At 38.0% G+C, this 25,960-nt stretch overlaps 1 protein-coding gene across 5 annotated transcripts in view; it reads right to left on the bottom strand.

Annotated features, from left to right (window-relative positions):
• NTRK3 (neurotrophic receptor tyrosine kinase 3) overlaps positions 1-25,960 on the bottom strand; it is a 459,350-nt gene that overhangs the window by 355,460 nt on the left and 77,930 nt on the right. For all 5 annotated transcript variants that reach the window (XM_007479383.3, XM_007479384.3, XM_001364452.4 and 2 more), the window contains exons 2-3: positions 24,097-24,171; positions 22,833-22,904 (exon numbers count right to left, since the gene is read on the bottom strand). In XM_007479383.3, coding sequence (XP_007479445.1) covers positions 22,833-22,904; positions 24,097-24,171 — 147 coding nt within the window. The remainder of the gene's footprint in view (positions 1-22,832; positions 22,905-24,096; positions 24,172-25,960) is intronic.

The following is a 25,960-nucleotide window of genomic DNA, read 5'->3' as shown; positions in this document are numbered from 1 at the left end:
TCCTTCAGACACCTAGTGGTGGAGATCTGAACTCCCCCTGGCATAGGCCAGGCGGGAGAAATCCTATAACCTCTCCCCTCTTTCTCCTTAAATCCTTCCCTCTATATTAATTAAAATTACCATAAATTTCCAGACAGACTTGGGTATTTTATTTGGGATTTTTTCCCTGGTGTCCAATTAATTTAGATTTTAAGTCACAACCCTTAAATTATCTCTACACAGGTCAGGATTTGGGGGAGAGGAGTAACAAACATGTATTAAATATCTACTAGTTTCAGGAACTGTGCTATCCTTTATAAATACTATCTCATTTGATCCTCACAAGATCCTTAAGGTAGATGCTGTTATTATTCTCATTTTATAGATTAAAAAATTGAAACTGAGAAAGGTTAAGTGACTTGCCCAGAATTACACAGGTAGCAAAGTGTCTGAAGTAGGATTAGAACTCAGGTCTTCTTGATTACCAGTCTAGTGATCAGTATACTATACTTCCTAACTGCTGATCAATTGGCACTATTTTACAGATGATGGATGATTTTGATGGGTACCAGATATTGGTCAACATTGTATTCTACTATGACAAGTCACTTCAGGTTTTCTGTTCAGTTTTCTCATCTGTAAAATGGTGAAATAATGTAAACATAATGTTATTGATAGTTTTCATTATTGCTCAATAGTTTTTAATCATATCTTTGTGACCCCATTTAAGGGTTTTTTGGTGGAAATACTTGAGTTGTTTACCATTTCCAACTCATTTTAAAGATTAAAAACTGAGCAAACAGGGTTAAGTGATTTGCCTAAAGCCACACACTTAATAAATGTCAGAAGCCAGATTTGAACTCACAAAGATGAGCCTTCCTGACTTCAGGCCTGGCACTCTATCCCCCAGGGATATAACAAAATATAGAAGATTACATTGAAAAAAAAAAACTAGGGATATCTGTCCCAATAATAATTACAACAAATTTGACTTATGAAGTCTGTGCTATTATAATGAGTTAGGATCAAATTATGTAATAATACTTAAGAATTATCATAGAATGATATTTAAGTATAAGCCCAAGTATTAATAATAACTAGATGTTCTTCTATCTCATGTATCTTACAAATAATTTTCAAATCTATCCGTCCTCTATGTATAATGTTTATATCAAATCTGGCATTCAAAATTCTCCATCAAATGAACACAATTCAGCTATCCAACTTTTATTTCCCACTAGTCTCCAACACTGAGATATAGCACAACAGAGTTGACAGAGTATTGTACTAGAAGATAGGAAGACCTGGGTTCAAATCTGACCTTTGACACTAGCAATAGATAAATGAGAAAGACACTTTCATTCTCTATGCCTTGGTTTCCTCATCTATAACACTGGGGATAATAACCTGCAATACCTATTTCACAAAGTTGTTGTAAGGTTCAAATGAAATAACATATAAAAAGCTTTGCAAACTTTAAGGCTCAATATGGAGATCAATTATTATTATGTTAGGTTATAAATAAATTTTGGAATTAATGAATCCTATAGTTGGGTCAGTTTCTTTGCTATCCTCTCTACTATCCCACTATATTCATACTGGTCATGATGTTCTTCCCTGAAACCTTCAATCTGCTATGAAGATTTATATCCTTCTTCTTTAGAGCAATCGAGTCCTACACTTCATTCAAGGAAAAATTTCAGTCATATTCTTTAAAATGATTTTTCTACTGCTATCCCACAGGAGTCCCTTATCTGAATTCCTAGAGCACAATTGGTATTGTGTTGTTACAATACAATTTAGATCCTAACTACATATTATCTCATACTTTCTGCTTTCTTCTAGTTTTTTTATATGTATATATCTTCCTCCCATTCCCAACCACCCCTATACACAAACACACACACACACACACACACACACACACACACCTCAAAATTTTAAACTTCTTCATGTTAGAGATCATCAGAGAATATGGATTCTAAAAGAAGGGATATTAGAGACCAACTGGTCTAACCCTCTGTTTTTTACAGTTAAGAAAAATTAGTTTTAGAGGAGTCAACTGACTTGTCCAAGGTCATGTGAATCTCTAATGCACTACCAGCCATCATGTGCTATTTTTGATAGTTCAACATTCCCTGTGCTAGAGAGCAGCAAAAACAATAATAGTTTTTTTCAGTATTTTCAGACTATATTATAATAATATAATTGTTAAGCATTCCAAGAACTGCATTTGGGCAATTTTTTATTATTACCTCCATTTTATCAAGAAGAAAATTTTAGCACAAACAGAGGTAGTGATTGGACTAATATAACATGGAATGTATGTCAAGGCTTAGGAGCCCTCATTCCATTTTGACAAGGAAGGAAGGAAGGATTTATTAAGCACCTATTATATTCCAGGCGCTATAATAACTGCTTCACAAATATTATCTCATTTGATCCTAGAGAGATATCCTTCTTCAAACTCTAAGGAAACAGAGAGATTTGGAGCCAAGGGCTTTTCACAAAAAGCTTGCACAATTTCTCTGAACACAACAGGACATCAAATATTATTTCCCTTAGAAAACAATCCACTGTGATACTCAAAACAGTCTGTCCTGAAATTATTCTGCCTTTTCATGACTTCTTATCATTCAGCAACAACAAAATAGAAATAAATGATGTAACCAAGAGTCCAGGGTGGAAGGACTGTGTCTCTCCATGCTGTCATTAATAAAGTAGCCCACATTCAGCCAGAAAAAGCCTTGAGCACTGGTCCATGCATACCTTGTCCAGAGAAGTCCTCACTTGATCAAAAAACACTCACCCTCCAAAGGCTGACAAGGACCAACTTAGGAGAAAAGAGCTTTGGCTGACCCACCAGTTAATTCTGAACATACAAATTGGAGTGAAATAAGGGGCCAGGAGTTAGAGGGTTGGAGATAAGGGAAATGAGGGAGAACAGAAGGGAAGAAAGAGAGATCGAGAGAGAAAGCTTCCATGGAAGCGTTGGCTAATGAAACTATTTTTAGTCTTAATAGAACTGACTACTTAAGCTTTACTTAGAAACATGCCTGACTATAAAATTACTAAAGCTTAATTTGTTTTCTTTATTGCTCAATAAATAAGGAGTTCACAGTTGTTGTTGGGTATTTTTTTTTACAATCACAAGTTCTATTGACACTAGGTATATCCTTCCTTCCTAGAGATTGATAGCTGACATGGGAAGAACCCACTAAAGGGCTGAGCAGTCCATGAGTGCTGGCCACCTCCTGAGCTTGTAGAATGGAAGTGATATAATCTGGAAACTAGCCTAGGGGTTTCTAGATGAGAACAGGAGGAAAGGCATCCACAATGAAAGAAATTATGGTGGTGTTTTACTCCTTAATCAGGCAATGTTTGGGTGAATGTCCCCTACCTCTCTCCACTTCCCTCCCTCTTCCAAAGTAAAAGATGTTAAGTATGCCTAATAAAGAGAGTAAAGCTTAATTGACACAAAAGACTTTACGTTGAAGAGATACATGCTTACTTACAACTTGCTGTGTTACTTTAAGTGAGTCATTTAACCTTTTTGAACCTTGGTTTCCTTTTTTTGTAAAGTAAGAAAATCCTCTCTAAGGTTCCTTCCAAGAGCTCATATTCTCTAGTACAATGTGGCATAAGGAGAAGAGCACTAACCTCAGAATCAGAACACAGAGTCCTGTTACTTTGGGATAGGGAGGGAAATGGAGAGAGGTAGGGGACATCACCAGACATTCTCCAAAAATGAATGCTGATAATTGTATTTCATTTAGTAGTCAAGCATGAAGAATTTATATTTTTTAAAAGCTCCATGCTGATTCAAGTGTCTCCATCCTTATCATCTCAAGGAAGTTTGTCCATAGAATATCAGCAACTTGAGGGCAGGGACTAATTCATTTTTGGTTTTGTGTCCTCAGCTTATCACTAAACCTGTCACATTTGTAGGTTCAAAAAAAGTGCTTGCTGATATAGGATAGATAGCATTTGATTTCAGCTGTAGAATCACTGAATATTAGAGTTTGTATGTTTCTTAGAGATCAGAGGATTATAGGTTTAGAGCTAGGAAGGGCCTTAAAAGTCATCTAGTTCAAACTTTCATTTTACAGATGAGAAAACTAATACCCAGAAGTAAAATGACTTATCTAAGGTCACCTAAATAATCCTCGGCAGATGATGTAGTCCAACCCTTCATTTCACCGATAAGGAAACTCAGGCTGAGCTGAGTAAAGTGACTCTTGTGAGGGTATACATCATCCCACTGGCCCTTAACACATGGAAATCTTGTTATTTTTTCCTTTCTTCCTACAAGATTAGCCAATGATCATCTGACGCTTTGCTGGGTCACTTTGCTCAGTTCATCGATTCCATCACTATCCTACCCTATGGCATCCAGTTAACACAGTCAAGATAGTAGACCTTGGTTTCCACTTTATCTCCTCTCTCTAGTGGGGTGGTAATACTATATGATTCCAAGGCAAAAAAGCCCTGAAGAGCCATCTGCAGTCAGGTGATACAATCTCTATTTAGGAAGAGCCAGTGTTGAAAAGAAATCTCTTCAAAAGAAACTCACTTATCAAGGGCAAGGGTTGAAGAAAGATAGTCCTTCTTCATTCTATGCCAGGGTCAAGAGCTTTGCAAGAGGGCAAGTAGGTGCCTGAGATCTCTACTCCCAACCATCTCATAGCCCCTTGCACTGGAGGCCACCTATTTTAACATGCAAAACCTGCAGGGAGAGTGGGACACTGATGATTACCATATTATAGGATCTCAGGATAATGATCATGGGTTTTAGAGTAGGGAAGGGCTTTAGAAATTAGCAAGTTGTTTTCTTTTAACATTTTACCGATGAGGAAACTGAGGCACAAAGAGGCTAATTAACTTTCTCTAGGTCATATGGGAAGTATCACAGCACCCACACCTGAACTCATCTTTTGGGTTTTCCCAGTGGATGAGAATGAGAAATCTAAATGTCTATTAATAGTCATAGAAGCTCATTTCTCCACTATTTCATAGTTCACAAATGACTCTCATGTCCATTATCTCATTTTTACACTCAGAATAACTAGAGCACATAGTTAGAGGGAGTTGTGTCATCCTCATTTTACAGATATGGAAATAGCCTCTGAGAGGAGAAAGGATTTAGCTTGATGGTAAAATGAATAGAGTTCTGGGTCTATAGTCAGGAATCTGGCCTCAGACGCTTACTAGCTTTGTGACCAGGGGTAACTCACTTAACCCCATTTGCCTCAGTTTCTTCATCTGTGTCAAATGAGCTGGAGAAGAAAATGGCAAACCACTCCAGGATCATTGCCAAAAAAAAACCCAAATGGAATCACCAAAAGTTAGACATAACTAAAGCAAATGAACAACCAGTTCTTGGAGAGAGTAACTAAAATACAGAGAAATAAAATGCTTTGGCTAGAGAATCAATAGTGCAAGCAAGAATCAGCTGCATAGTACTCATATTAGCATCACTCATTGAGACCCAAGAACCAGATACATGTTCAAAAGGTAAGATAATCCAAAACCTTCAAGTTCCTGAAAAAAAATAATCTCAGAACTGCAATATGATAATATACTAAGGACTTGCATTGTAGAATGTTTCATTTTTTCTTTTTTTTAAATCTTTACCTTCTGTCTTAGAATCAATATTGTATATTGGGTCCAAGGCAGAAAAGTAGTAAAGGCTAGGTAATCATGGTAAAGTGACTGAAACCATATTTGAACCCATCTCTAACCCTGGATCTCAATCCACTGAGCCACCAACTGCTCCATATTTTATATTTTCAAAATACTTTTATATATAATATCTCTGTTGAGGCGCAACACAATCTCGTGATTCCACAGGGTAATGTTGTTATTCTGATATGTCCAAAAAGAAAACAAACACTGAGATTGTGACTTCTTCAAGGTTACATGGATGTCCACTGATGGAAATCAAACCATATGACTTCCAGGGTTTGCTACTAGGTCTTATCCTACTAGAGAGAAGATCCCACGCTAATTGAAGTTCCTTATGTTTGCCTGGCACATCCTAGAATAGCCAGAGCCACCTGGCTACTTCAAAGATACACAGAGCAAAATCAGGGGTAGCTCCTTGACAAAGTTTTTAATGTACTTGTTGAATGATTGATTGGTCAACTGACTCTAGAACATACTCTCTAAGCTCAAGTCTGTCCTTAATGCCCTAGGTCCATGGAAAGATCTAGAGTCCATCTATACCAGGCACAGGGGGCAGGGGGTGAGAAAAAGAAGAGTTAAAGCAAAATAAGGGTTAAAGTTTGCCCAATGAAAAGGCAAAGTAGCCAGTTACTTTTATTATATGATTCAAAAGGCAACAAAAAGTCACCTCCTACCATATCTATTTGGAGAAACTTGATGCATTCATTTTTAAAGATCTAGATCATACACCAATAGTAATAATCATAGCTAGATAGCATGGTGGATGGGCTAAGTGGCACAGTGGATAGAGTATTGGGCTTGCAACCAGAAAGATTCATCTCCATGAGTTCAAATCCAGCCTCAGACACTTATTAGCTATATGACCAGGGATTTAAACGTCTATAAAATGAGCTGGAGAAGGAAATGACAAACCACTCCAGCATATTTGCCAAGAAAATGCCAAATGGGGGCAAAGACAGTGACATGATTGAAACATCTCAACAAAAACATAGTGGATAGACTGGAAGACTTGGATTTAAATCCTCTCAGATCCATATTAGTTGTACAAATAAGTCACTTACTCTGTCTGCTTCAGTACCTGAAAAATGAGGGTTATAGCAACATCAATCCCACCAGGATATTTTAAAGATAAAATGAGAAAATATTTCCTCCTCTTCCTCTCGTATTATTTACAGAGTTGTCTCTCATGGTGAATTGTCTAGCCCATGATTATCCTTTCCAGTACTGATTGTGGTTTCTGTCAGACCCCACATCCCTACTCACACTGCAGAGAGGGTGTTGGAATACTCCTTGCTCCTTGTTGTTACTTCTAGTATCTCAGCCATCATTCAACAACCTTTCTTCCTTTAACACTGTCTCTATTCATCTTTATTTTTCAATTTTCTTTTTTTCTTCTATTTTTCAATAAGGATTATATTTTCTCTCCCATTCTACCTCAAACTTAAAAGAAAAAAATCTTTGTAACAAATATACATAGTCAAATAAAATAATCCCACCAGTTCCCAAGCCATGCTCCCTCTTCTCTACCTTAATTCTTGTCTTATTCTGGGATCTTCAACATACCAACTGATGTTCTTTCAAATACTCTGACCTCCCAGTTATTCAGGTCACATAACTCCAATAACCTCCTCCATTATACCTTCATTGAATACAAAAATATTCCTACTCTATATCTTGCCATCTTGCCATAAGTGTTCTATTTCTTTGGTTTAAAAAAAAACTGAAATTGCTTTATCTGATTATAACCTCTTATAATTAATTCTATCTCTCCCTATATTTCATTCCTCCTAACCTATTTTATATCTTCACAGAAATCTCCAGCACCTCCATGCCTCAGTACTTACCTAACGTGCCTGGCACATGATAGGTGCTCCATAAATGCTTATTCCTTCCCTCTCCTGCCTATTTCCCACGCTTTAGTTGTATTCTCCTCCCTTCTAAATCTCAACTCCTTAAACAGTTTAACACCAAACTATCATCTCTTCCAGAATTCTTTACTCCTTTGTACAATCACATCTTGCTAAAGCACAATCATAGATTTTTCCCACCATCTACATCTACTATCCCTGCTCATGTGTAGCTGAATGAAGCCAGTGGGGCTCAATCAAGCTGACTGGGTCCACAATCTATTTGTAATCTAATCTCAACTGAGCTCTCATTGCATCAAGGCAATCCTTTTATTCTTCCCTAATTGATTTTCTATCCCAGCAGCTGTTCAAACCTTCTTTTCTCTTCTCAAGCCCCATCATCACACCCTCCCATCATCACTTCAGCTGAGGAACTTTCCTCATTGCTCACTGAAAAAAACTAATGACTTTTACTATGACCTTCCTATTCCTTTCTTCTCACCTCACAACTTCTTCCCATCATCCCTCACTGCTGCTTCTTTACTCCAGTCTCTGACGAAGAGCTTGTCCGTCTCACCAAGACCAACTCTACTATATATTAGTCCCATCTCCTTCCATCTTTTCCATCAGACTATCCCCACTATTATCCACCTCTCTATAATCTTCAATTTCTCTCTAATGATTACATCCCTGCTAGCTGCAAACATGTCCAGCTCTCCTCTCTCCTTAAAAAAAAAAGAAAGCTCCCTATATCCTACCAGTTCAACTAGCTATAATTCTACAACTTTCCTCCCTTTCTCAGGAAAAGAAAAAAAACACTTAAAAACCTCTCTTTGTTTCCTTTCCTTTCACCTCCTTCTATTATCCTAAGATGACAGTTCTGTTCTCTCTAAGGCACCCTAAATGTTGTTTCCTGCACATTTAGTGTGCTGCAGCAGAGTCTCATTCAACATATACATCTCCATTGCTTTTTGAGTGACCTCCAACTTAAAATATTTGAAGATTGTGGTATTCTGTGGCTCACAATCATAGAGCATCACTAGAATATTGGTGGGGAGTTTTTAATTGACCTTTATTTCAAGGAGAAGTTTGAGATCTACTGGACTACATAGATCAATTTTAATAGGAGTATAGCCAGAAACATATCTTGGAGGCAGGAGATAACATAAGAGTGCCAGGTCAGGGACAGCAGAGTAAGAGTAATGGAACACCTGATTCGGACATTGGGAAGTGCCAAAGATAAACTCAGTCTCCTTCCCAATTTTGCCTTGGGCTAGACTTGGCAATGATCCCCATGTCTATCCAGCAACTTGAAGGCCAAGAATGCTGAAAACAGGAAGTAGATTATTCTGGGAAGAAAGTTCAAATTTGTGGGTGTAGAAAAGGCCAAAGTTTGCTAAGAGACTCCACCAAATTAAGGAATTGCAGATGTAAACTCCTTTGCATAGAAGACCAGAACGAGAGAAAAACAGCTGTCTGGAGAAAAGAGTGATGAAGAGGATGCCTGACTGGGCAGGCAATGGGATTCAGAATTCTAAAGATGGAATCAAAGCATTCACAGTTTCTAAACCAAAATCCAGTTAGTTTTCCCAAACTAAGCTTCCATTTTCTCCATCTGTAAAATGGGAAGAGCAATAGTCAGTCTTTTCTCAGTCTAGTTAGGCATTTTAAAATTGCAAATCAGGATGCTACTATGGAACAAGTCCCAACTCTGTAATCAAAAGCACTGACACTCCCTGTGCAACAATGTATAAGTCACTTTGCCTTATTGGGCCTCAGTTTCCTCATCTATAAAATGAGGAGGTTGGACAAGATGGCATTTATAGTCATTTCTAGCTCTAAATCTGGGCTTCTATGATTCTTCTCTATGTAGTTTGTAAGTGCAACCTTAGCTTTCTGCATTCTACCACCTGGTAGTGCAAAGAGATTTTTAAACAGATACTTGTTGATTTTGATTGACCCTGACATATACTCCCTAAGTGCAAGTCTATCCTTAAAGCCTCAGGCCCACAGAAAGATCCAGGAACCCATCTAGAAAAAGCATGAAGAGAAGGGGAGGGAAGAGTTGAGACAGGGTTGAAATTAAGGCTCATCCTCTCTTAAGGCAAATCAGGAAGTTGCTTTCATGGCATGACTTAAAGGGGAAAAAAGGTTACCTCTTGCCATCTCTACTTGGAGAAATTTGATCCATACATTCTTCAAGGTCAAATTGAAATCCCACACCCTCCTTGATTTCCTTAACCCCTTTCATTTTGTGGTTTCTGAGACACTGTGCCTTCCTGATTCTCCTCTTTTTAATTTTTTTCTGACTAATTGTGGACATCCCCCAATGCTCTGTCCTCTCTCTCTCTTCTCCTTATAGTTTCTTATGGATTCAATTATCACTCCTATGCAAAAGACTAACAAATCTATATCACTAGCCTTTCAACCATTTTTTACTCATTCCTTTCTTTCAACCTTCCTATATATGATCAGTTGTCAAATTCCGACAATTCTCTTTCCATAATAACTAAATCTCCTATCTGTCCTAGTCATTCCAGGCTCAACATTCCAACTCTTCGGGTTCAGGCTCTCATTGTATCTCACATAGACTGATACGATAACTTTCTTATCCTGCCTCCAGTTTCGTTTCTCTCCACTCTATCCTTCAGGTCACTTTCAGTCAACCTCCTTAATGCATAGGAATGACCAAGGATCACTCCCTTGCTCAGAACCCTTCGGTGGATCCCCATATCTTCTTGGATAAAATACAGACTAGTTTCTCTGCTATTCACAACCCTCCATTACCTATCTCCAACCTAATCACACTCCACTCCACTTCATACACCCTATGCTTTAACAGAACCAGATTACTTGTGGTCCCCCCCATCCTAGCACATCTTTGCTGCTCTGAGGCCTTGCTGCTCTATCCCCAAACCAGAAATGGACTCTCAATTGCAGTCCACTTGTGGAAATCCTTCCCTTCTGCTGAAGGCCAGCTCCTTTGCCACTTACTCCATGAAGTCCCCCAATCTCACAGCGGCACGTTTTTTTAATCTCTCAATCCTACTTCATTCAGCTGCCTCCTGTGCACTTTACACAGGATAATTTGTATTATAGTTGTAAGTCTTATTATACAGCATGGATTATAAATTCTTCAAAGGCAGGAATATTTCAACTTGCACTATAAATCAAACTATTTATAATTCATTATTGTTTGTTGGATTGAATTGTAATTACCTATAAATTCATTGTATTTCCTGTTACACTGCATTTTGCTTGAAGATAGGGATCATGGTATAGTAGAAAAAATAACATACTTATGAAAGGCCCACCTTCACCAATGACTAGCCATATTATTTTAAGCAACTTCCTCAGTCTCACTGGTAAACACAGTCTTTTCTCAGTCTAGTTAGGCATTTTAAAATTGCAAATCAGGATGCTACTATGGAACAAGTCCCAACTCTGGAATCAAAAGCACTGACACTCCCTGTGCAACAATGTATAAGTCACTTTGCCTTATTGGGCCTCAATTTCCTCATCTATAAAATGAGGAGGTTGGACAAGATGGCATTTATGGTCATTTCTAGCTCTAAATCTGGGCTTTCCCCATCAGTAAAATTGGATTAATAGTAGTTGCTGCATCTACCTCATGTGAAAAAATGAGTAATTTTGTTACATGAGTAACAAAATGTTACATGAATCCTATTAACAGTATTATGTCCTAATAATTATAATATATTCTATTAAGTATATTGTTGTTTAATATTAATATTATTCTAGTCTGTTAACTGTTATTAATTATTATATTATTATCTATATTATTTTATATCCTACTCATATTATCACTTAAACTTATATTTGAGTGTCTTATGCAATGCACTTAGTAGGTACTCGGTGAATGTGTATTTTTCGGAATAGATTTCCCTGCCTTAACATATAGATTCAAAGATCAGATGCTATAGCACATTATCCTCCTCTTAGCAGAGAAAGAAGATGTCCAGAGATGTGGAATGTTACAATACTGTTATTTTCTCTGTAGTTTTTGCTTAGTGGATTTTTCTTCACTACAAGAGATGTGTTTAATTGTATTATGATTGCGGATGGAGGCAATGGATATCAGGAAATAACTATTTAAAATAGCAAAAGTTATCAATAATATAGATATGAATATATATGCATAATATTTGGAGAAAATTTAGAATTTCCAAATATTATTACATATGTTAACACATTATGTATCCATAAGTATTTACATATAGATGATGTGTTTGCGGGTATATATATGCATATGCCCACATAGGACACATACATTACATATTCAAGGCATGTATATACATACATATACACTCATATATTCCACACATGTATATATTTTTATTTATACATACTTCATATATTTATATATTTTAATATATGTATATATATCATATATGTGTAATATACCCATCCCATGGGGCTGCCCCAAGACTTAAAATCCTCATTTTGGAGTAATTCTAGAAGCACCTTGTTGAGTCCTATTCATTGCCTCTGTAAGATTAAAAATTATATCCACTACTCCAAGTATTATATTTTGCAAGAATTTATTAATAATAATTTGAAGTAAAAGGAATAAAAAACCCTGAGTAGTACACAATTCTATTTACACAGCTCCTAGAATTTTTAAATTTGTTATGTATATACCCCATCCCTTCAAAGGACACACTATAAGGGCCAGGATATGAATTATTAAACACATTGGCAGAAATTAAGTTTTGATACGGAAAAGGAAGGAATATGTAGCTATATCTAGGAATCCACTGCAGAGGAGAGAACTGGGAAGCGTGTGGATAGGATAATGACTCATGAGAATGTCTAAAAGGGAAAGGTAAGGTGGGAGAGGATCATACAAGGGGACCCCTGAAAGATGGGAGAGATGCTCAAGCAAAATTTAACCTATTTCTACATTTTGTCTCAAACTAGCCCTAGCATCTCTCTGCGCATCTCCCGCCACCCTATGCTGAGTCTAGTTCTTGAGGGTCTCTCTAGGATGTCAGTTCCACCTCTCCCTACTCATTCTTTCTTCTTGGAGTCTAGGTAACTCAGGGAGTTCTAATTCAGTCCACTAGCCCTCCAGAAAGCTTCAAAACCTCTGAGGAAAACAGAATCGGCACTGTAACTCGGGAGTCCCCCAAGTTAGACCAAACCTGAATATGGCCACAATGGTTTCCCTGGGGTCACTCCAAGTCTAACCTAGGGCAGCTTCAAAGCTTTAGGGAAGAAGTCAGTATTTAGAGCTCACAATAGGACTGCAGTGGGACCTGTTCTGTGTGACAGATGATCTCAGATCCAATGCAAATTTTTAGAAAGTCTGCTAAAAGCATCTATCAGTGTCTGAAATCTAAATAATCTTAACAAACAATTGGCCTCAGACCCAAGGAGATTGCACAAGAGAAAGCAAAGATAACCTGATAAAAGAAAGGAGCCATGTGCACCAAAAGAGTTAATACATCAGCAAAAAGGACTTTTGAAACTGCATCAAGGAGAAAATGAAAGACTAGCTGGAGACCGCAAGCCAGCAATGAAATGTAGAGGGACAAAAATTAATGATGACTCTAAAATAGCTGAAAGACTGAACTCATTTTCTAAATCTGTCCTTAACAAGAAAAATGAAGAAAAGAAATGTGGACAAATGGAAAGTAATGAAGCCTTTGTGAAGGGGGAAAAAAGCTATTGACAAAAATCAAGGCAGAGAATGTTTGGAAAATATGAACACATCTTAAAATCAGCAAGGCCAGGAGACATGCAACCCGGGGCATTGCGTGAGGCAAGGGGCCAAAGTATTTACTGAACTGTAAACTGAGTTTTGAACAAACTAAAGATGCAAGATGATAGGAAAACTTTTTAAAATGTGGTACAAAGCCATCTAAAATGTAAGAATGAGCCCAGAATCTCTTGGGGGTGCCAGACCACCAAGAAGTGGAGATAAGAACTAGCTTTGAAATCTCTTAAAGGGCCAAATAATCATTCCAAGCCCAGAAAGAAAAGACTGCATGAAGTGAATTGGGTAGATGTCCTCTTTCTCCCTCCTACCCCAAGAAAAATACACATGCACAAAAAAAAAAATGAAAGTAATCTGTTTTTTGACTACTTACCATATGCTTAGCTTTAAAAAAATCCTAGAATATTAGATGGTACTAGATGGAATCAGGAAAACATGGGTTCAAATACTGTCTTTTACTTTAAAGTAACATGCCCTTAGGGGCAGCTAGGTGGCTCAGTGGGTAGAGTACCAGGCCTGAAATCCTAAAAATCTGAGGTCAAATTTAGCCTCGTACACTTAATAACTAACCCCTATTTGCCTCAGTTCTCCATCTGTGAAATGGGGACAAGCTATAGAAGGAAATAGCAAACCACTCCAGTATCTTTGCCAGGAAAACGCCATGGATAAAATCCATAGGGTTACATAGAAACAGATACAATTAAATGACTGAACAATAACAATCACAAACATATTCTCTTATTGGCTCAGCTCAAAAGAAAAAGGAAAACGAAACTCCTCATTGGTGAGGGCTTACGAGGAATAATTTACAGTGAATGCTAACCCACGAGGTGCCTTGCTTTCTCAGGACTCACGCATGTTCTCAGTCCCAATTGCCTTGCTCATTTCCGAAGCCATATGCTCAGATCTTCAACTACAGACTCATGACAGAATGTGTAAGGAAGTTATAGAGGACAGAGTGACCTATATACTAGGTCAGAAGGTTCTCAGGACTTGAAGAATCATAAGTGAAAAAGGCTTCAATGTGCTGCTTTGACTCCATAGCCTCTAATTGTAGAACACTAGACTATTTATATTTGTGCTTTGCTTATATTGACGTTGTTTCTCAGTGTTCTGTAAATAAAATACAATCTATTCCCCATCTTTTAAAACAAGAATTTATGTGTTTTTCCCTTATCCACATTACTGTCAGCATCCCTTCTTCCTGCATCCCCTGAGGAATGTATTCTATTAACTCTGAGGGGAAAATTTCAGTGAGATCCCAGGAAGAAAGGGTGCAGGATGACGCCCTAGACTTGGCTTTTATAGAACTGGGCTTTAGGCCAAGCTCTTCCCCTAAATAACTGTGTCTCTCTGTGTCTCAGTTTCTTTTTTCTGTAAAATGAGAGAGATCAGGGTCTGAATCAAATGCAGAAATTCTATGTTCTGTATAAAACATCTTAACTCTAAAGCTTCTCTAAAATTCTGTGATACTATGACTTAAAGGGAACAAAGAAAAAGTGAGAACTTGTTTAGCACTATTATACTGGATGCTTGGATCTCCTGAGTGGATGGGGAGATGAAGGGCATATGCTTGGAAGAAAGGGAAGAAAATGAAACAGTGATATGGATGTTGGCTGCTTGATTACTATAAGACCTAGAAAGGCATCTGAATGGGGTTCAGAGCCAAAGGCGTATGTATAGGGATACAACAAAATAATATCTAGGCATCGTCCTACAGATGTCTTTCTTAGCAAACTCTTTAAAAGAAGAGTGCATTTATTTACATTTAGTTTGTAAAAATTAAACTGTATCATGATATTGATTCTATTCATTTTCAGGAAATGTCAACTGTGGTAGGCAGCCAGCATCCTGGTGAGACAGTGACAATTTTCCTCTTTACAACTTTATGGGTAGAGACTCCTTGAAAGTCTAAGGTAGTTAGTGAAGTCACAAGCACAGTCACAGTCAAGATAATCAGTACAGTCAAGGTCAGGGACGAGACCTGAGCCTATGAGACACTCATCATCATCATCATATTTCTAAGATCCATGATATTTTTGGCAAGGGTATTCACTGTACTGAAGAGGGCAGCTTCTCCAGGCCTTAGGTGACAGTCTTCAGGTATATAGTCATAAATTGGTATGGCCCCAAAACTTCAACACCACAAAATCAACCAGGTGATGAGCCTTTCCACATTTAACTAGGCTGACACTAAGATGATATTCTGTATTGCCAGGACCATACTCTAATCCCTTCCAGCTAGGCACAATTTGGGGGGGAAGGTTTTGTTTATAACAATAGTTGGAGAATTTTACCTGGGTTGTAGGTAAATATCTGGAAATCTTTCCTAACAGAGATATCAAAAGATGGCACCAACTCCCAAAGAAAATAGCAGAATATCAATTCAGAAATACATATGGACAAAACTTTAAATAATACAATTTGGTAAATTTTTTCCAGGGGCCGAAAGAACTTCCTAGAGGTTGTCTCCTCCTCACTTTTTTCTGTACGGCCTTACTTCTTAGGACCTGAGAGCACTTAAGAAAAACATCATTTCTGTAGCAAATTATTCCATCTTGAAATAATATTAATATTAATTAATTTATTAATATTCGATCTTGAAGGTGGAACACCTAAGGCACTCAATAATAGAGTGAGACCCTATTGAAGAGAAGCAGCAACCTATAAGAGAAGGCAATGGACAAGGAGTATAGATATCTGGGTTCTCAGCCTTGGCCCTAGGATTAATTAATTTGGTCACCTGGAAAAATCATTTGGCTTCTCTAGGTTTCAGTTTCCTCTTCTATTAAATGAAGGGGGAGGTGATCTCTAAGTTCATTCCAGGTTCCTGGGAGCAATACTTAGCCAATACTTATGCCTGATAGAATATCATCTTTGCTAGTCATATTTACTAACATCTTTGAGGCTAACCATCCTGCTTTGATATTCCTTTAGCTTCATGCACTGATGCTGAAGTCATGGGCAAACATATACAACCTTAAGCAATAGGCAGGTTGGGAGCAGGGGTGGACTTGAGCCAATCACAAGGATTAGGCAACTGAACATTTCTAAACTGATCAATGATTTCATTCCCCATTTCTTATTCTCTACAAGGGAAGGAAAAAAAAAGGACCTCAAAGCCATTACCCTTAAAAAAAAAAGGCAAAGACCAGGCTCCTGCAATTAGTGTTGGAGTAAGTGATCGTCTTGTGATTGCTCAGCTGGGGACTGAAGACTTGTAAATGCATTTAGAGGACAGAAATAGAAGATGTTGTGAGAGTGAGAGCAAAGCCCTGGCCTCTTTGCCAGAAGAAAATGTCTCGGAGCTACCGGGAAAGCCACTCTATCGAGGTTTAGAATATGTTTTGTTCTCTTGGCATTTGTTGTTGTTTATTTTTAAATGAAGCCACTTGATAACTAAAAACCAAATAATTGAAGATTATAGATTCTTGTCACCTTGCCCTCTCTTGTGCCCATCCTGAGTCCTTCTTATTGCTCTGCCAAAGGCCCCACCCTCGCTGACTGATTTGCCTGAGTTCATCAAACTAATTCATCACAGAACCAAAACCCCTGTTCTCCTGATTCTTAGTCCAATGGACTGGTATGCTTTATCAGTAATCCACTAAAACCCAGGATTATTATTCTACCTGAGTGGAAAAGTTATGCCATCTCTATAGAGATGACAACTCTTTGAACTCACAGTCTTAGAGTCATCAAGTAAATAATTTAGTAATTACCTACTACATAAGACAGACACTGTGTAAGTGCTAGGGATACAGAGAAAGGTAAAAATATCCCCTGCCTTCTAGGAGTGTACAGTCTAATGACAGATAGCATTCAAACAACAATGAACAAATAAGAGATAGACAGGATAACATAGAGGTAATCTCACAGAGAGCAAGGAGCAAATTCCAGGCAAGGGGGACAGACAATGAAACACAAAGTCAAGAGATAGATGTGTTGAGCAAGTGATACCAAGAGAGTGAATATCACTTGACAGTAGAATATGTGGAGGGAAATTAGGTCTAATAAGAGTGGAATGGCAAGAAATAGCCAGGACATGAAGGACTTTGATATTTAATCCTAGAGACAATAAGTAATCATTGGGGTTTATTGCAAAGGTGGGTGTCATGATCAGACTTATTACACTTTAGGGAAGGTCACTTTGATAACTGAGTGAAAGAAATATGGAGAACAATGGGAAAAGAAGAGTCAGGAGATAAACCAGAAGACTAATGAAACAGTACAGTAGTGAGGTAAGGAGGGCCTGTGCCATGGTGGTGGCAGCATCAGAAAAGAGAAATGCCTGACACTCTTAAGAGGTTAAACTGTTTACCTATGCTCACACAGCTATAATGTGTCAAAGAAAAGACTTGATCCCATATCTCCCTGCCCATAAGGTTGGGCTTTTATCCAGTAGAGAGTGCTCCCTCTTATGCTGTCCTTAGAGGAAGATGATATCACTGGCTGAATTTCATTAGTCCAGTAACACTTTGTTTTTGTTAGCTTATTTTTCTAGTAATAGAAATGGATTTGCACTCCCCACCCCAATAACTCACAAGATAGTTTCACAAAAATATTAAGTATGCATCCTATATAGATAACTTAGCTGAGAAAAAGCATGCTTAGTACTTCAATGTGGACCAACAATCATGGACTTTTCTACAGTCCTACAAGCCCCTAACTTGAGAGCCTTTGCCACTTGAAAAAGGTTAATCTTCAAATTTGAATCCAGATGTCATATCCTCCATGAAACCTTCCTTGCTCTACTCCTCTCCCAATTGTTAGTGTACCGTCCCTTCTCAATTTCCCCCGTCTCCTACAGCTCAAGCTTTCTCCTCTAAGGTTGCCTTCCAGCTACTCTATATGTGTCTTATTTGTACCTATTTATTTACATGTTGTGTTCCCCATTAGAATGTAATACTCTTGAAGGCAGAGATTATTTTTTCCTGTCTTTGTAACCCCAGAGCTTAGAACAATGCCTGGTACATAGTTAGTACTTACTGATTTATTTGATGCTCTTTGACAGTAGAGACTATTTTGTTTCTATCTCTGTACCCTCAGCATTTAGCCTACAAAGAAGTAGGAGTTTAATAAGTGTGTTTTGGATTCAGCTCAGTTTTTAAATCCATCCATACTTTTGCCCCATACCTTCTAGAGCCTGTGGTCATAGAAGAGATAAGCACTAATTGATCTGTGTGAACACTGAGCTTTAAACTTTAGAATCAATAGCATCAAGCTCTAATTATCCATGGACATTTCCTACTAGTATAGCCTTGGGATTCCTATATCATTAGGTACCTATCCTTCTACCATTCATCAACCTAGATCATCCCTAAATACAAGTTTCAAATAGCTCTTCCTGAGGTCTCTTCCATTGATCAAGAGATAGTTCTAAATGAAATGGCTTAAGGCATATCCATTTCCCACCTTGGTGAGCAGCCCTGCCTCTGTTTTCATGACCATAGGAACCTGGCCTGATTCTTGGAGTTTCCTGTATTCCAAGAATTGCTACAAAGATTAAAAAAATAAGCCCAAAAGGCACTGAGCACTTCACCCTATGCTTCCTAAGAGTATGAAATTTCCATCCGTAAGGGTAATTTCCTCTTTCTAATACATGCACTTGTATAAGAGGAAGGAAAATCCCTCTACAAATTCCTGACACTGCTAGGATGTGATGGGAGAAAATTCAACCCATCAGAGGAAAAAATACAGCTAGGCTATCTAAAATGAGGGAATTTAATAGCTCCTAGCAAATTTTTCCTCCCCTGTACCTTCATGTCCCCCCAGACACCAGGATGCAAAGAGCATCAAGGAGAAATACCTTGCTAACTGAATTTATGTAAATGACTGGCCTAAGGTTTGTAAGGCATAGGCTTAATTGGACAAACTAAAATGGAAATGTAGGACTTCTAAGCATCATCAAATAAAAAGCCTGGGCAATAAGTACAGAGTTTTGGGGTTTTTTTTCCCTAGAAAAAGCAAGAATGGCTCAGAATAAGATAAGCATGTTACCTACCAGACCTAATCCAAGGGGCCTGAGATTTCAGAGCAAAATGAATCCCCCTTTTCACCATAGCTTTCTCTCCTAGAAATTCTAAAGATCTCAGTCTATTACACAAGTATCTCCAACCAGGATGCTATGTCCTCCAGTCTCACCTGACTGGCTGGTTTTCCCATTTGTAAAACTCAAAATTCAACAGCCAATAAAATGTTCTAGAAGTAACATATAGCTAAGAATAGCTCCCAGTTTCCCTAATCCCCGTTCTCTGAGGTCAAAGATCTACCCTCTCCTTGTAAAACCAGGCAAACTCTATCTCAGCCTAAGTCCCAGACCCCCAAAAATGTATTCACCTCTCGGATTTATGGGCTTTGTCTGTCCTGTAATAGAATTCCTTCCCATCAGGAATATTTCCAAAAGGTACTCCAGATGGCAAGTAGGCTAGAAGAACTTCTTCCCCCTACTCCTCCTGAGCTCAACAGGAATGAAGGGTGGGGCCAGGTGGAATTGTCACTAAATTCTCTTATCCCTGGCTCTCATCCCCAACCCTCCCTTTATTCCCCCAACCTCCACCTCCAGGAAATGTCATGGTCCCCACTGAGCTTCATTTCTGGCTTACAGAAGTCTGGGCTTAGAGCCAAGAAATGGCAAAAAAAAGAAAAAATCTCACCAGCCCCATAAAGCCCAGGCACTGCCAACTGCTGGTGAGGCTGTTTCCCAAATCAGCTATACAAGAAAAGAGTAGGGAGCAGGGCATAAGAAACTTCCAGTTCAAAAAAATGACTTAATTATTACCCCAAATCCTTCCATGTCTCCATCAAAAACATTCTTATTTTCTCCCCAGCTTGCCTCCACCAAATCCAGGATCTGGATATCAATCAATCAATGAACAAAAATGTATTTAATGTTTACTGGGAGTCAGATATTTCACTAAAGCAGAGACAACAAGGAAATGCAAAAACAGTCTCTTCCCTCAAGGAACTCACAGTCTAATGGTTAGTCCATAAAACTTATGCCTGACTCTATGTGTAGGTAGGTGGGGAAAGTGGGTAATAGGTTGGGATTTTTTTAGAGGGAAGATTTTCACATACAACACTCATTACCTACAAAGCTTCTTCAATAGTTATAAATCAGTAGGCAAAATCACTAACCAGACTAGAAAATTCTAATTATTTAAATCTCTGTAAACTCCCTCAGTTTCTCCTTTCATGGTCCAAGATTATACTCAATCATTTCTTGCTAAGGATTAAAGGTTTTTCCACTCCCTCCTGTAGATTATTAGAAGACCTCTGCTTCCAGAGAGGAAGTGACAAGGTGATGCGATAAACCACAGGAAGAAGTTAAAAGCATCTGATATCATTGTGGATAGAGGTTCTGGTGTGGAATCAAGAAGACCTTAATTTAGATCCTGCCTCAGACTTTTGCTAGCTAGGTAACCATACGCAATTCAATAAACTTTTTTCAGCTTCAGTTCCCTTACCTACTATATATACACATATCTCTTTGTCAAATGATGTCTTCTATAATGGAGGGTGGACAAGGAGAAAGTTATCTGGGTATTTTAATGTAACATAAATAAATATATTCCAATTTTTAAAAAAGAACTGGGGATTGAATAAATACTTCCTAAATTAAATACCTAACAAAATCTTTTAAAATGATAATAATAGTATCTGTGTTGTAAGGTTTCTTTTTGAGGATGAAATCAAATCAGATAATGTATGTAAAGTACATTGTTAGCCCTTATTATTATGATCTACTCCAATGAGAGGTATGTGTCCCAGAATCCAAGTTCTTAGTCATTTTTCTGGCTTGCTTTCTCTCTTTTTAAGAGGAGAAGGTAAGGACCTCCTCCTTGCCTTGGGGATCCAATTCAATATTATGAGCCAAGGTCCTGGGGCCCCAGTTCTTTACCATTTAACCAAGCCCAAGGGATGAGGGCCAAGGCCACAGTTCAATACTTGCCAGCCTTCTGTGAGCTGCCCCCTAGCCCACCTCTCTCCAGAGTTAATTACGTGGAAATTAGGCAGCCCAGCTGGCTACCTTGTGCCTGGAACTAGCAAGAGCAAGAACCTTCAAAAGAACTCTGCCTTCAGGAGGTCTAGAGAGGCAAAGGCTAAATGCCCCAGCTATGGAGAAGAGGAGAGGGGCAGGGTTTCCACAGGGGATTACAAGGCTAATGAGAGCAGAGACATGCTCAAAAACCTCCCTGCAGTGGAGGTAAAGGAAGCTAATGAGGAGATTAAATATGTTTTCCTTAGAAATATAAGGTTCATTTATCGAACATCCTCCTCCTCTTTTCATATTTTTACTCAATTTTTATGAATCATATCAATGTCATTTTAAAACAAGCAGAGTTTCCTATTGCCTATCACATTAAAAGGCAGTATGGGGTAAATAGAAATCTGGCATGGGAACCAGGTGGTCTTGGGTCCAAGTGTCACTTCTGACACGTACAATATGCCCCCCTCCCATCCCACTCCCAAAGGTATCTACACCTTCAGTGCTCTCTAATCAACCCTCTATGATTAGAAATTGCGGAGAAAATGCCAGCCAGCATGTGTGCAGTTTCCTTTCCTGGGAGTTCGCTTTGCCAGCGAAATCATAGGTCCAGTTCTGATCCCTACCAAGAGCCAATATGGCACAGTAAAAAGGGTACTGAATTTGAAGTGAACACAATTCAAATTATCACTCTACTTGCTACCTGTATGATTTTAGATTCTTGGACCCTGGAGTATGTAAGACATTGAAGGTCTAATTTTCTGATGGACGTAAACAAATGATCTCAAAGGTTTCCTCTTACTTTATATCTATGACTCTAAATCCAAATTTCTCAGATTGTCTGTCAAGGTCTACCGTAATCTTATCCCACCCTAATTAACCCTTGTTTCCACTATTTACTAATAAGCATCCTCTATGGTAAATGTACCACCAGTCTCCTCCCTGTCTCCCTGGACCCCTATGGCTAGTTTCTTGTTGTTGTTCAGTCGTTTCAGTCATGTCTGACTCTCTATGACCTCATTAAGGGTTTTCTTGGCAAAGACACTAGAGTGGTTCACCAGTTCATTTTTTACAGATGAGGAATTGAGGCAGACAGGATTAAGTGACTTCCCCAGTGTCACATAGTAAGTGTCTCAAGTGAGATTTGAACTCATGAAGAGAGTCTTAGTCTTCCTGATTCTAAGTCCAGTGCTCTATCCACTATGCTACCTAGATGCCCAAAGGCTAGTTTTAAAGACTCATTGATTAAAGGTTATTCCTTTCAATTTGTCCTTAGCTAGCTTGGATTAGAGAAGGAGATGGTGTCAAAATTGTTACCAAATAATTCTCAATATACCAACAAGCATATAACATTAAATAATGCATCATGTATATTTTATAAATAAGCATTTTTTTCATTTAATGTCAAAATACACAAAAATCCTTTGAGTCTCTGCTCCTTTCTTTCCCAGGGCTCAAACCCTAGAAGATCTCAACCTAGAAAAAAGAAAACCTAGCTGATAGGTTTTACCTAGATCAGTTCAACTTCAAGAAAACTCTCATGCTTTCGTTACCTCATTGTCCCAGACCCCTGGTGACAAAGGTCAAGTGTACTTACATGTAGCGTAAGTGAGGATTCTTGGCAAATGCTCTAGGCTGGATGTTCCGAAGTCCTGAGTTCTTAATAGTCCTATGGAAAAATTAAAACAAGATCTAAGAGAGGTCAAAGAGAAACAAATAATCTGAGATAAAGCTCACATTGGGTTAGTGGGAAGGATGGGTTTATAAACTCCTTTCTACATTAGCTAAGTCATTTTCATTCCTTTATTCTCCACAGAGTCTATGACAATGACTAGTTCATAGTAGGCATTCAATTAATATTTGATGAATAAATGAATTGATTTGGATGAAACAATTAATCAGTCTACAAGAATTTATTAAGGGGAAATAAAAATAATAAGAGGGAACTGTATTTCCTTACCCAAAAAATAAGTGATTGAAATTACACTGGATATGGATATGAGTTTAACCTAGAAGGTAGAAATCATGGACTCCATGGAAGAAGTGAAACATAGATTAAATGATTAAATATCCTAGCTCAGTTCTGCTAGTTAGTAGCCTCCCTTTATCCGAACCCCTTATTATCAGACCTCCATCTGAACACCACCCAGTTCACTAAAAGTAAATGTCTTTCAAACTCTCTAAGCAAAAAAGCTGTTTTGGGGGGCTGAGGAGGAGCAAGAAAGAGCCCTAAGAGATATAGGACAATTTGTGGGCAACAGTCAAGCAAAAAGACATCAGACAGCTAGTTAGCACACTCACTGAATAGAGTACTGGAACTAGAGACAAATTCTACCTCAGCCACTCACTAGATGTGAGACTTGGACCAACCACTTAAATGCTTTGTGCCTCAGTTTCTTCATTCATTAAATGTGGATAACAATAAAAATACTTCCCCTCCCAGAGTTTTGGGGAAGGTATATAATAAGATAACATTTGTAAAGTACATTGTAAACTATACAGAACTATTATTATTATTATATTATTTTGATCACAGTATAATGGATGAAGCATTGTCATGGAGTCAGGAAATCTTACCTGATCTTGACTATGATTTATTAGTTCTGTAATCTTGAACAAATCTCATGTACTACAAGCCTCAGGTTTTTCCTCTCTAATATTAGGGCAATTTACCTTTTGATCTCTTAAATCTTATAGCTCACAAATTCTATAACTAGAAGATATATTTTCAAGAGAACAGGCGTTCCCATATCAACTCATAGCAAGCATTTCTTCACTTTAGGAGACAGGGTAGGTCCCTCCCCACCAACCCTAATGAGTGATCCAAGGAAGACCTTAATCCAAACTCCTGTTATACTCACAGCTTTTGAAGTCCAGTATAGAGCTCCATGTCCACTGCATTGAGCGTATGCAAGCTCCGCCAGTTTTCTATGTGTCTGTGGGGAAGAATGAAAAGTAAGAGCTTAGTTTAAGTCAAAAAAGTATTCAGTTTCATAAAGTGAGCTATCACCTTCCCCAACTCAAACATGAGTCCCTATCCTCTAGTCAGCCTTTCCTTACTCAATTTTTCCCCACTTAAGTGACTTAAAGTCTTTTTTTGTTGTTGTTGTAATGGCAGTTCCTGTCTGTGATGGGCTGTGCCATGGGTATTACAATAAATAAGGTCACAGAATAGCTTTGATAGTATTATAGAAGCTAAAACAAAGATTATGGGTGAAAAAGAGAAACAAAGGAATAAAGTTCTACTGTTAGCTTGATAACATACAGTCGCTGAGTTCAGAAACTGATGGTACCTTCTTTGGGTCTCTCAACCAATTTAATGCCAGGACTCTAAAAGACTAATGGAGTCATTTGATGAGGTTCCTACTAGGGGTAGATGAAACCAAAGGAAGACCTACTATTTCATTTGGGAATCATCGAACATTAAAATAATCCTCAATCCCCTTTCAATGTACAAGATCGAACTGAAGTACCTGAAGCAAGAAAGCTCCCTTTTCCCTATCAGGAGAAACTCTTGATTTCAAGTCTAAATGTCTTGTCTGCTTCTTAGGATATATGAATTCTCACATGTAGAATTTTCCACCAGAGAGTAGTAGGCATTTTCTATTATCTTCTTAGGAGGGACATCATTCGCTAGACTTCCTTATCTTTTACTTCTCCTCTCTCATCTGCCATCAACTGCCAATCCCAAAGAAAGCCATGAAAACATGGGGCACTGTCTGGGACAACAGTATCATTTAAGGACTATTTGATGACCAAATGTGGAGAATATCCATGTGACTTCACATTCCCTTGAAGCCCTTTCTAGGAACAATTGTCTAGGATCTGTGAGCACATCGTTATAATCATCATACTAAAATTTTTATTGCATTCTGAGGTTTTCAAAGTACTTGACATATGTGATCTCATTCTAATTCTCAATAATAATCCTGTGATCTTGGCACTATTATTATTCTGATTTCACAATTTAGAAAACAAAAGGTAAGAAAGATGAAGTTATTTCTCTTAAGCCAAATATTTCCTTATTCAAGTCAGGATTCAAACTCAGGTCTTCCTAACTCCAAATCCAACACTCTATTCCCTGAACCTGCTAAGCTGCTCAATCCCAGTTCCAAGCTACCTCTGTCCTCATCAAAGCCTCATCAAAAGCCACCTGACAACAGTTTGCTTTGTTTGGCCCTACTAGAAATAGAAATCTGGCTCAGAAATAAGGGCAGAACACCCCCCCCAAGTCGATACTACAATATTCTCCAGAACTATAATAAATGTTTAGACATAGCAATTCTTATTGAGATGTGCCTCATTTTATGCAATAGGAAAGTGGCAGCAAAACTACTTATGTCTCATTCTTATAAGAAGAATCATATTTTTCTTCTAACTTCTGTGATAATTTTACAACTCTATCTCATGTCTTAGGTCAAGGAAAATTAAAACTATAGGTCACCCAGAGGGCAAATGAAGAGATGGATGGTGGGAATGAGCAGGCTATGGCATATTACCAACTTTGTGTTATACAAAAGAAATGATATAAGGCACAAAAGTACAAAGGAATCGTGATGAAAGCTTTAACTAGTGAAGGGACAAATCAGATTAAAATATAATTGAGAAATGTTTAACAAAATAAATACACTACAATAGAATATAGATAATGTTAACATGCAGTTTTCTAAGTAAACATGCATCTGTCAGGGAAATTTATGTATGGTTTAGTGACTCCCATTTCTA

The sequence above is a fragment of the Monodelphis domestica genome, chromosome 1, assembly GCF_027887165.1.
Source record: "Monodelphis domestica isolate mMonDom1 chromosome 1, mMonDom1.pri, whole genome shotgun sequence".
Classification (NCBI taxonomy): domain Eukaryota; kingdom Metazoa; phylum Chordata; class Mammalia; order Didelphimorphia; family Didelphidae; genus Monodelphis; species Monodelphis domestica.
Note: the sequence above shows the minus strand (reverse complement) of the source record. Positions and strands in the feature narration are given on the sequence as shown.